Source organism: Varanus komodoensis, unplaced genomic scaffold (assembly GCF_004798865.1).
Source record: "Varanus komodoensis strain SLA01 unplaced genomic scaffold, ASM479886v1 scaffold90, whole genome shotgun sequence".
Taxonomy (NCBI): domain Eukaryota; kingdom Metazoa; phylum Chordata; class Lepidosauria; order Squamata; family Varanidae; genus Varanus; species Varanus komodoensis.
In genome coordinates, this window is record NW_025336599.1 from 2,677,306 (window position 1) to 2,689,882 (window position 12,577).

Genomic DNA, 12,577 nt, shown 5'->3' on the forward strand with positions numbered 1-12,577 from the left:
GAGGTCCAAAATATCTGGAGGATGCCAGGCTGGACAAGGTTGGTTAACTACAGGTCACCATTTAATGTTAAAACATCCATTCATCTCTGTGACCACTGTTCTGGGGGTGCAGGGAGGACTGTTCCCTGCCCCTCTGGGGCACCAGTGAAGCTCACAATCAACAGGAACAGCATCACTGCCTACTCTTGCAAGTACATGACCCTCCAGTCGAAAGTAAAAGTCTCATTATCCTTGACAATTAGCCATGGTAGCTGCAGCTGATGGGATCCAATGATACCCACTGGACCTCAGGTTCTTGCCAGGCAAGCCATCCTGAATTCCACAATCAGAAAAGGAAGCAGCTGCACTGATTTCTAAAACAGGCTGGCTCTTGCCAGAATATGACTGTTGAGAAAGGCTCTCTCTGTCTCTGAACGAGCATCGGGCAGATTTTTTTGGTCACCACCGAAAACCATTTAAAAAAGAATTCCACATGCTATGAAGTTTGGGAATGCACGAATCATGAGTTAAGTTCTACATTTATCCACTAAATCACTGCTAAACAGAGGAAATATTGCCTGTTCCCAGCTTTCATCCCACTGAAGCTGCTTAGCTGTACGAAGATTTCTTCGGAAAAAATTGAGCTTGCTTTTTTCAGTAGGAAATTCCCAGAAAAGCATCTGAAAATTCAGAAGGAAAAGGGTGCACAGGAGAGAAACAAATTAACACAACATTTGCGGGAATGGAAATTTTCTATTTCTTGTAGCAGAATCATTTAAAGATGTAGTGAACATTCACATAATTTATACAAGCCAGCATTCCACAGAATTTGGATTGCCAGGGTGGATCAGGCTTTATTTTTTAAGCAGTCAGTTTTTCCGGAGCCTAGTACGTGTCCGTATCACTTTGTAAATGAGTGACAACCAAAAGCACTTCTGGAGAAGTTCCTGGGGCCGCATCCCAGTGGTGGGTGGAACTGCAGCAGGGCCAGCTTGCCAACTTACCAGAGTAATTTAAGCCCACCCTTGAACCTACTTATCCAGAGATCCATCCCACTGAGTGCAACAAAACTTACTCGCAAGTAACTCGGCACACCACTGCAAGTTCGGGGGATATGTTCTAGCTTCACATCATTGATGTTTCCAAGTAATACATGTGTCTGACCTATAAAAGCACCCACATATCCCTCAAAGAATCCATTTAAGAAGTGATCTCAAAAATGTGTTACCTTCAGCTGCTCTGCCAGTTCACTTGAGTCCCTGAATATCAAGCCGTTTACTTCATGCTTCACGAGTTCATGCAAGCTGTGAAAAAACAAGGCAGCAAGGAGAGAGCCAGATGTTAGCAGGATGGGGCAATCGGTGCACTAAGCCCACTGTCCTGGTTCACATGATCACTGAAAGTTAAAACAAGCCACGGTAGCATGTTTAATCCTTTTGCCTAATCAATTTGCCTAATTACCTACCCAGCGATGGCTTGTCATGTTGTGCAAACCTGGGTGCCATGGCTTGTCTGAAGAGGAAACAAGCCTTAAATACTCCATGGGGCACACCAAGGTTTAAACAAGCCATGTTTAAACCTTGTTGATCATGTGAAGCGATGGCTTGTCCACTTCACTTATGGCCATTCTCAACTGTGTGTGTCTGTGTGTGTGCTTATAAGACCGTGTCTGGTTTCCCATGACATGGCAAACCACCCTGTGCTTTTTCCACAGCCCATTGCTATTTCCCCCCCCTGAACTCACCAGCCAGGAAATCACGTGGTAACCCAGGCAGTATGTTTTCCATACTGGTTATCAACTGCCAGGGCCCAAGAGTGGGCTAGCGTTGCTGGCACTCCTGTGCTACTTGCGGGCTCCCTGTTGGGGCACTTGGCAGGCCACTGTCAGAACAGAATCCTGGACCAGATAAAACTTTGGTCTGATCCAGAATGGCTCTTATGCTCTTATTTTCTTAATGCAAATCACCTCAGAAGCCTGCCCTTACATGAAGCAGTAAGTCGGCAGCTGAATGTGCCTCTAATTTAAATAGTCCAGGGCCCAGTTTTGCTCCCTGGAAGCCTCCTCCTTCAAGCCACATACACACACATGCCCTCATGGCTGCTGAAAAAATACATGTATGGCTAAGACAGAAAGCCACTTCTGACCCTTGTGGCACCCTGGACACGCAGACAGACACGATTCTCCCCACCACACTTGTCTCAGAATGAGATTCCAGGGCAGGCAAGGGCTGCATGCAGCCCACGGGTCTTTGGTTTTCCATCCCGGTAGAACCTTTACCTTGTGGTCACTTGCTCCAGCCAGAAGGCCTACGTAACTTTCAGATCAAATCTCAGAGAGCTTCATGAAGAATAAAGACCCAGCCCAGTTCAAAGCCCTCTCTGGTCCAGCATCCTGCTTCCCGAGCATCACCCAAATCCTTCCAGATACACCCCCCCCCCCCACACACACACACACTGGGGGCCCCAAAGCAACAAGCACCCCATCTCTGCACACAGACCTTTCGCTCAGGGAGAACCACAGGCAGATCTACTCTCCCTCCACTGGCTTAATCCTCTTCTAGAGCCAACTAGGCTGTGCACGCGGAAGCTGTCTAGACAAGCCGAAACGCGAACGTGCCGCACTCTTACCACCGGAAGTGCACCGCACACACAGGCAAGTAGCAGCCAAACATGTCCACCACCTTCATGGGCAGATCCAAGCCACTGGAGGATTTGTGGAGACAAACCCCTAAATCTGCTGACCCTGTAGGAGAGAGTATGCCCAGAATTTATTTTACAGAGATGCTTCCGCTTCTTTGGGTGCCAGTCAGCAAAAAAAAAAAATTCCACAAATTCCCGGCTTATCAGTTCAAGGCTGTTGAGGTTAAATCAAGAGGTGCTGTGATTTTACAATGACACCAACGCAGCCGGAGTTCGCGCTGGATAATGCAATGGGGGCAAATGCATGGCAGGAACAGTAAAGAAGCTGCGACAGAGCCCCCGCTTAGGTTATTTAGACCATTTCTTAAACACTGCCAAGGCCTGGCCATACACTAGTCCTACTTAACACCCAGGAGCCTACCAGGAACCCGGCGGCTGTATCCCATTTTCCGCAGCCGCTCCTTCCTTGCTGGCAGGCGGAGGGCAGCAGAGGCAAGGTGAGAACTCCGTTCCTCTTCTGCTTCAAGCAGGCAGATAGTTGGCTGAGCAAAGGCCGCTCCTTCCACAGAGCAGACCTTGCAGCCGCGTCCCCGTCCCCCCCAGCACTTCAGTACGTGGATGATCCCATCCCACTGAAGCAGAGACCTTCTCCAAGAAGTTCCTTACCAAGCAGAAGTGGGTAGTCTTCTGCTTCCAGCCAGGGCGTGCACATCTGGACATGCTTGAAATGCAGTGCGGCCATCTGTTCCTGGTAATACTCCTTCAGCGGCCCTTTGCCTTTCAGGGACAAAGAGGCATGCATTGGGCCACTGCCAGCCAAAAGGGGATGGGCCTGAGCCTTGGCGTTACACAAGCGGCCAGCCCAAAAGGCTCGAACAGGGCGCTTCCAGTGTGCACACGCAACGCCAGAGGAAGCTCAGGCTTCCTTGCTGCTTCAGTGCAAAGGGCAAAAGGAGGGAAAAGGCAGGCAGATCAGGAACGGAATGATCAAAAGTTGCTACCTGTTACCACACACACTAGAGGAGGAAGCTTCGCCTCTTCAGTGCAATCGCGTTCATATTCTGTGAAACACGAAGAGGGAAGTCACAATTTTTCCCACAGCCATTATTTAGGGCAGTCAGCCATTCATTTAAGAGAGTTCAGGATTTCAAAGCATCAGGAATTTCTTACAGAAAACCTGAGGTAGAAAGGAATGACATGCTCGATGACATGGAACAGCCTGTTCAGCATCTACCTGGAAGCACTGGAAGGGGTCATCTGGAGGTTCGGGCTGAAAGTGTCACAGGTACGCTTTACCTCTCATTTACCTCTGATCCAGGTGAGGCAGCTGTGCAGAGTGATGGACTGGATGAGGGCTGATAAACTGAAGCTTAATCCAGATAAGACAGAAGTGCTACTGGTAGGGAGGATGCTTATCCAGGGGGTGCCACCTGCTCTGCCCCCAACAGAGCGGCACTCCACCTAAGGGGCAGAGCCTGGGGGTGCTCCTGGACTCAGAATTGTCCCTGGGATCTCAGGGGGCACCTGCAGCCAGGAGCACCTTCTATCCACTTCAGCTGATTCACCAACTGCATCCCTATCTGGTCAGGCAGAACCTAGCAATGGTAATTCACACGCTGGTAACCTCATGTTTAGACTACTGCAATGCACTGTCTGTGGGGTTGCCCTAGAAAACGGTCTGGAAACTTCCGTTGGTACAGAACAGGGCTGCCAGTCCACTGACGGGATGGGCAGAAATGAATGTATCACCTGCACTGGTTACCAGCTGAAGTCTGGGGCAACTTTAAGGTGCTTAGGTTAACATATAAATGGCTCAGGGCCTGGATACTCAAAGGTGCGGCTTCTCCCATATACACCTACACAGGCCCTTAGATCATCTAGAGGTCCCTCTCCAGTAGTCACGCCTGAAGGAAGTAAAGAGGGCAGCTACAAGGGGCAATGCCTTCTCAGCTGCAAAACCCCATTTGCGGAATCGGCTTCAGAGGCCCCAGGTTAAAACCTTATTTTCCTGCCTTTTTAATTGTTGATAATCTGGTCTGATATTGGCTTTTAATTATTTGGTACATGTGGAATAGTTATTATATATTGTACTCTATTGCTTTGTTTACTGTTTTTTATGTTGTTGAATTTTATTGTTATTGGGATGTTTTATAGTAGATGTTTTGTTTTAAATGTTTTTAAATTGTTATTTAGTAAAGATTTAAATAATCTGTACACTGTAATGAAAGCACTGAGCTAATCATGTGGCAAAGAAATGCCTCAAACAAACAAACAAACAAAAACATTTTGATCCGTGATGGGCAGGAGCTGGGGGCAGAAACGATTCAACCCCACAGACAGGCGGAGAGAACTGTGCCAGTGACTTGGCAAATGAAAAAGGTCCATCCCCCACCAGGGAGTTTTGTCTTTGGAGCAGCAACTTGCGCAGCTCTGCGGTTCTGCCAGAGACGATGCAACAAGCAGCCCCAGCTCCAGGCAAAAACAGAGGCAACCGCTGCTGGCCAAGTGGTTTCGCCTTTGTAAAGAGGCAGAGGAGGGCGGGCAGGCCTGGATCAAAGGGAGCCTGCTGTCCGTTCTGCTCATGGGCATTCGTGGGGGGGGGGGGGCTATGAAAGCGACCGGCTTCGGGTACTTGCCACAACCCTACTCAGTGCAACATTCCCGGGATCAGCCACGCAGCCACGAAGGAAGTAAGGGGGTGGACCACTATCCCCGCTATCTCACTGGTGGGCTGGACCAGGGTGATCCAGCTGTCGACCGCTCTAATCCCTCCCAGCTGTACCACTGAAGAGAAAATCAAGATATGCTCCATAGTGGATTATGGATTGATTAGAATACCCAGATGATGTCCTTCGTAACCTACCTTCTAATGCTTTTAGCAGAATGGAAAAATCTTCATCTTCTAGAAAAAAAAAGTCCAGAGTTTAATATATAAGCTTACTGCTAACTGTGCAGTTTCTTCTAAAGCAAGCAATTATTACAGGCATGTTTGATTGCTACATTAGCAGTAACTTAGACCGAGTGATGCAGTTGAGACCGTCCCTGTCTCTTGTAGAACCAAAGGATTCAGAGCTACCAGAGGGGACAGGCAGGCAGGAAAGCCATTTCTTCCCTATATTCTGTCAAATTAATTCAAATGCAGTGCACCGCGGGTTAGCCTTCGTCCTGTCTAAGCCTGCTAAAATAAAATATGACATTTAGTGCTGCATGTAATTGAACTGCCAGGAAAAAAGTGTGTGCACGTTGCTGGATCCCCTTGGGACTTTTGACACTCGCCACACTTTACTTTCACAGCACTTTACACTGCGGAGAGAGCCCAAGTCATTTTGGCGCCCAAGGAAGAAGATCCAAACAGTCCCTTCGCTGTAGTGGTAAAAACGGACTACTAAATTACTGTTTGTACCCAAAACTCTTCCAGCTCATTCCATCTGGTGGAAATGTAAGCCCAGTTACAAGCCTTATGGATAAGAGAACTCCTCCAAAAAGCAAAAATAGCACTTAATTTTCATGTGCTTCAGGTCACTTACTTCATTCTGTCAACCAAGGTTCAGTTTGGAGGCCAGGAAGCACTTCCTGACAGTTAAGGACCCCGAGGGTGTGGAATGGGCTTCCATGGGAGGTGGCTGAGGTCCCATCGGTGAGGATGTTCAAGGATAAGCTAGACATGCACATGATGGGCATGTCGTGAGTGGAGCCGGTTGGAGCCAGGTGTCAGACTAGATGGCCCCAGAGGCCCCTTCTGACTCGCTCTGTTTCTATGTTTCTATGTCAGTTTCAAAATGGTCTCTTTAATTCTCACCTTTCCTTCTGGCAACATTACTATTTGGGAAAAGGGGCTGCTGAAGAGTTTGTCAGTGGCCCTGCACAAACTGGAGCAGTGAAAATCCAGCACAGAGCTAGTCACCAGCCGCTCTCACATGGGGAATGCTGCATCCGTGCCACACGCACGCACGCACATGACAAGAAGAACCGCACAACACATTGAAGGAAGGAATCCAACCTGGTAAGGAATCCAACAAAGCAGAGACACAGAAAGTGTCCTCCCAGCATAAGCAGGGACCACAGGAAGCCCGTTGCCAGGGTGGCTGCAGGGCCACCACAACTAAGTAACCACTCGGTACATGGTCATCTGCACTTGAAATTCCCAGAAGCCTTGGGTGACTGAGTCATATAGACATATGAGCAATAACAATCGTATTTCCAACCAAGTTAAGAAAGGTTTCCCCAGAATTTTGGAGCATACTCTGCTCCCATACTTAGTGCAAAGTTCGCAGCTGAATATGCATGCATCCCAAGATACTGGGCAAAAGCTAGACATGAGTTTAGATGCAGACCTGTCCAGCTAGTGCTGCTGATGAGAAGGGCCGGCCGGCCCGGGCCATGTGTCACAGTTCCGCTTCTGGTGTCAAGCTGTGTAAAGGCAGATTGTTCCACATCATCTGAGAGGAGGGGCTCTGCTCTGAGAAGAAAAAGAATTCTGAACACGACCCCTCGAGGAATATCTATAGTGGACATGCACACGCATAAACGCAGGCTACATGTTTCTTTTGATCCATCTCCACAAGAGTAAAAAAAGGCAGCACTCATTCACAGGCACAGCGAGGACCAGTTAGGTAAACAGAGCCCACAGCTGCTGGGCCTCCATTCTTCAGCTGCTAAAGAGCAGCAACATACCCCATATTACACTTATTTATGTATTTTTATTATTTAATTTCTATACCACCCAACCACCAAAGATTTTTGGATGGCTCACATGGCTATAGAAGCAGTACAAGACTAAATCTTCGGGAAGTCCCTGAGCTACTTTAGCTCCCGGACATCCCCCTCACACCGTGTGCCACAAACTACTGCACATCTTCTATTTAAAAAAGGGGAGGATGGTATCCATAGCACTACACAGCATGAAGCAAGAGAAAGACCCAGTTTACCTTCCATAAACCTTCTGGGGCTTCCGTAGAGCTGTAAACGCCATTTCCCCCCACAAACTTAACCCCCCCACACGTTGTAAGCAGCACCAGCAGCAGCAGCAGCAGCCCATGCATTACCCACCCATGCTAGACCACCCCCTGGCTTGGGTACCCCAGCGGGAACAGCCAATTCACTTGTGCACACATGTTGCTTGCTGGGCATCGTATCAAACAAGGACTCGCTTCTCTGTATGAGCAACCACAGCAAGCTCCCATATCCCCAGATCTCAACTCAAATACAATGCTCCGAAGCACAGCCGCTTTCCAAGCCAGGCCAGCTTTGTGCTTAACACTGGTCACCTGGTAGCCACAGAGAGACAAGAATTCCACTCAGGTGAATTCATTGAGTTCACACCACGTACCCTTTTGATGAATGGCGGTCCACTGTGTGCGTGCGAGCGAGCGAGCGAGCGAGCGTTCTGGTGGAGGTGGGAAGGAATGTTTTACGCTTACTCCACCAGCCTGCTTGGTTTCCCTGCTGGCTGTGGCAGGACAGTTTCTTCCCTCACAAACACTCCAGAATGGCAGCGGGAAAGGCAAAGGAGTGACAGATTGTTCTGACTTTTCTCTACCAGCATATGCTTGATAGAAATCCATGTATTAACTTGTTATTAACTGGCAAAAAGATAAGCTGCCTGCATCCCCACACCAGAACTAAAAGAGGAACCCCACCACGGCCAACACGGAAATATGAGCTGCAAGGGCAGTAAAAAATTCTGCATGCTAGTAACTGATGGGGGATTCTGGACTAGGCTGAATAAGGCAAGAAATATCAGACAAAGCGTGACCCATCACGTTCTGGCCTGGGCCTTGGCAGGGCCGAGAAGAAGCCAGTCCCTGCTTCCTCCTACTGCACGCGGGATGCAAAAGGCACAGCCCAAAGGCTTTAGGCAGCCCCCACAAACCACCTGGAAGCTCCCAGAGGGTAAGGAAAAACACTCGAACACATTACAATGCAAAAGCGGCCCCATGATTGAACTTACACCAGCTGGGCTTTAAAAGGAGCATAGTCCTTGGCAAGTTTCATGAACAGCTGATGCTGGACTCTCAAAGGTGTTTCCTTAAAGAATGAAGCTGGCTTGTCATGGAAGGTCACTGCTCTGTAATGCAAGGGGTTCGATGGGACAATCAAGGTACAATAACTGGAAGTAAAAAGGTGCTGATGAAGAATGATTTCACTTGTAAAAAGTACCCCCGAACAATGTTGACACCGAATTACAACTGAAAAGCTCAGGGCAGTTTCTGTGGTACAGGAGGGAGAAGGCACACCTGGCACATTGCGGGATGGCACCCACTCGGCGTTCACAAACTGGACACCAGAGCCCAGCTGGCAGGTGCAGAGAGGGCCAGCCCGCATACTGCCACTCTGCAGTGCACGTGCCTCTGAGCTGGCTTCAAATGTAGAAGCCCTTGGCGAACCTACCATCCAAATACGAACACCAGATGCTAGAGGAAAGCATGAGCTGGTTCAGACACCATGATAATCCACCGTTTCAATGATGGGCTGTCTGACGTGAGTGGAAACAAGCAGGCTGCCTCGGGGGCACTCATCATGTCCACATGCAACCGACAACCTACACGTGCCACAATTTGTTGCTGGATTAACTGGGTTGTTTAACTCTTGAACTATTCAGAGCATCCAAAACTGAACTCCCTGAAAGCAGAAGCGGGAAGCACTGCGGGCACTGGCTCCTGCAAGAGTTCAGCTCTCCATGCGCAAGCCATTCTGCCCACATAAAATTAATACACCTATCAAACCTCAACAGGCCCTGAGTTAACATTTTGAGAAACTTTCAAAAAGCTTTTTTCGTTTTCTTTTCTGGCTATAAATTCAATGTATACCTCTCTTCTAAATTCAACAGAACTAGATAATTCTATATAATCAACTTTACTTTGAGGCAAATGGTCCAGTAAATTCCCTTGCATCATACTCTGCCCATCTGGTCACAATTAATTTTGAGCAACTGGTTTACCTGATGTTACAATTCACCTGAAGATCCTCTTGCATTGCATCTGTCACACAAATGTTATGGTGAGACAAACGACCAAAGAATTCTTCATACCTGAAAGAAATGGACTCAAACAGGTTTTTGCATGGAAATACAAGTTTCTGCCATAATTGTAGTGTCATTTCTAAAAAGTAAGAACATTACAACAGTATAATATGAAGGCCTTTGATAGCCTTCATTTTTCCATCCTATTTAAAGCACAGAAATCCAGTGAATGTTCATATTCTTCCCACACTTTGAATCATTTCTCTTTGTATATCATTAGCAAAGTCTAGGCCTGAAGCAGAAGTTTGAAATGGAGGACAGGGAGAATATTAACACTAGTAATGACTTTAAAATAATCTATTGTTCCTCAAAGCTAAAGAAAACAGTGGCTTGACAGATGTGTAAAAGACAGATGTATCAGTTGTGAGTTACCCGTTGCTCAAAAAATAATACTGAAAAACTAATCAAAATTATCCTCGTCACAACAATGAGAATAAATGCACATCTGGAAGTACAGCCACCCTGAAACTTCATGGCCAAATCCCTTTTTATGGATCTTGTGTCATTATCTTATGTCAGCCTTCCCCAACCCAGCTTCCCTGTCCAATGAGTTGGACTACCAACCACGGCTACCGTGTGTGATGGGAGTTGTGGCCCAAGATATCTGGAGCTCACCAAGCTGGGAGAGGCTGATCTATACAGTCCTTCATTAATTATATGAGGAGTTCAATTGTATTTATTTACAAGCTATGCATGAAGAAGCTTTCAGAAATCTAGCTAAATAATCATCTTCAAAAATGCATTGCTGAGGCCTGTTACTGAGGGATAATATGTGAAAATATCAGAAGCCTATACCACTACACAGAGTGCCTCCTCATATTCTAACCCTCCTGAAACAATCACAAAAGGGCATAAAAGAAATCTATCCAACAGCAATTTATGGAATATTGCCCCCAAGCCAGCTTCTTGGGGTTTTCAAAGCCACTGTGGGGGCTGATGGGCGGGGGAAATTGGTGGCCATGAGTGATATTTTATAAACCAAATACAGAACCCCTGTGGCCCACCGATATCCCAGCTACCAGCATAAAAATCCCTTGTACAAACCACTTAGCAATCCGAACAAGAGGGTGCCTCCTTCCAAGCGACAGGCTCATTATGGTGTATCCATAGTTGTGCCAATCAATTATTAGCTTGCTGTTTCGCAGAAGACAAAATGCCCAGGTAACAGCAATGCTGGGCAAGCCTGGAGGATTCTGGTTGTTAAATGCAAGGGAAGAGAGAGAGCATTTTAGAGCAAGGCTGACAGATCCCTTCTGCAACAACTGCACTTCCCCTCCTCCACTTCCAATCCTTCCTCAAAAGCCACATTTCCTTCCCAGTATGATGTAAGAATGTCTTGGACATACTTATATCAGCAATGGGAACCTCAGGACCAGGGAACAATCCTCCAGTGTTTCACAGAGGTCCAAGCACTTTCCCCCAACCATAATAGCTTGGTTTCCCACCTTCTGTGCAGTTTTTCCGCATGACAAAAGGCTGGAACACCTCTCTTAAGGCTTACCTATGGGCACATGAGCTGCATGGTACAACCCTTAGAGTCCTGCTGGACTATTTTGCAGCATGTATTTTAAAACAAACAAACAAAACAAAACAAACAAACCCTAGGCTTATTTAGGCACACAAAGCCCTACCACTTAAAGCATTCCCCCAGCTACCCATGCTGAGAACTTTAGGACACTTTCTCTGTCTAAACACATGCAGCATTTGCAGGCTGTGTTTATATTTTTGTCCCCACCCCCTTCTGCCTTCAGCTCAGTCCACCACTGAAATGCAACTTCTCCAAAACTGGATTTGGTTCTTGGACTGAAAGAGGTTCCTGCCTCTGCTGTAAAGAAACTCACCCCCAACATTCATAGAAATTGTTTTCAAAGCAAAATATTTGTAAACAAGAAAGTTCTGCTTTTCAAAATATACATTGCCTGTATACCTGGAGAAGAACGCAGCTGGGCCTCGCTATCATAAACAGTGTATAAAGCAGCTGGATGCTCTGCATTATCACTTTTGCCATATACTGGAACACTTTGGGCCCAACTGCAAAAAGAAAAACGGGGCAAGGTTTGGTGGAAACTAAACACCATAAAGATTTTGGGGGAGAAATGGATGCTAGGACAAGTGAGGAAAGAAGCACTGTACAACCTGTCTACAATTACCATTCTGTAACTTATATAGAAACTCATCAAAAGGCATAAGAATAATATCTTGGGCATACAGTGCTATAGCATGCACAGCCTGACGCTGCATGCTTCCCTGCTATGCTGGAACTTCCTTTGGGGGGGGGCAGGGGGGAGGACTGGCTGGAACTGGGAATGCTTAACCTTCCTTGGACTGCCATTAGTTCCCTTTCCCTCAGGCTATTTCTTCTTTGCTAAGATTGTTCTGTCCAGCAGGTGGAAAAGACACAGATGCAAGGAAGAGGGAAGAGACTGGTGAACTCAAGAAGGATTAAACAGCCCTCCAAATCCCCTGTATAATTGTTCCCAAGCCATCCATCTCATGCACAGTAGTTTTATTCAGCACACACATTGTCCCACCCATAGCCTTTTCTACCAAAATGGTCTTATTTTGACAAAAAATACGTTAACAGTACAGTGCTCTCTATACCTTGCCAGATTTTCAACTCAGCCATGTGAACAATTTGTATGTTTTCATTAGTTGTAATTTCACTGTGTGGCTTTGTGCCTGGAAGAAAAGAAAACAGTTTAAGAAAATCTGTCCAGCATACACAGAGGCACAAAGAAATTCAAAAACAATGTTAAGACAGATGAACAAAGACAAGCTCAAGGCACAATCCTTTGCAAGTTTAAACAGAAATAACAACTCCAAGCACTCTTGGATGAAACTGATTATCTGGATCCTTTTCAGTCCGGCTTCAGACCCGGGTACAGTACTGAATCTGCCTTGGTCACCCTGTACGATGACCTGTGCAGGGAGAAGGAC

The 12,577-nt window shown here is 46.9% G+C and overlaps 1 protein-coding gene across 3 annotated transcripts; it reads right to left on the bottom strand.

The window, feature by feature from the left end:
• Window positions 1–478: 478 nt before the first annotated feature.
• On the bottom strand, window positions 479–12,319 carry ALG1 (ALG1 chitobiosyldiphosphodolichol beta-mannosyltransferase). Of its 3 annotated transcripts, XM_044418524.1 has the most exons (12): window positions 12,242–12,319; window positions 11,568–11,671; window positions 10,685–10,833; window positions 9,560–9,649; window positions 8,570–8,686; window positions 6,954–7,078; window positions 5,483–5,518; window positions 3,621–3,680; window positions 3,286–3,396; window positions 2,608–2,722; window positions 1,208–1,283; window positions 479–659 (listed from the first exon to the last, which is right to left on the bottom strand). In XM_044418524.1, the coding sequence occupies exons 1-12, from the start codon at window positions 12,264–12,266 to the stop codon at window positions 507–509; spliced, it is 1,161 nt and encodes a 386-aa protein (XP_044274459.1). In that variant the 5' UTR covers window positions 12,267–12,319; the 3' UTR covers window positions 479–506. The 3 variants fall into 3 exon arrangements, with proteins under 3 accessions (XP_044274459.1, XP_044274461.1, XP_044274460.1); XM_044418526.1 differs by lacking the exons at window positions 11,568–11,671; window positions 12,242–12,319 and having other exon boundaries at window positions 5,483–5,521; window positions 9,560–10,764; XM_044418525.1 differs by lacking the exons at window positions 11,568–11,671; window positions 12,242–12,319 and having other exon boundaries at window positions 5,483–5,521; window positions 8,570–10,764.
• Between the last annotated feature and the right edge of the window lie 258 nt (window positions 12,320–12,577).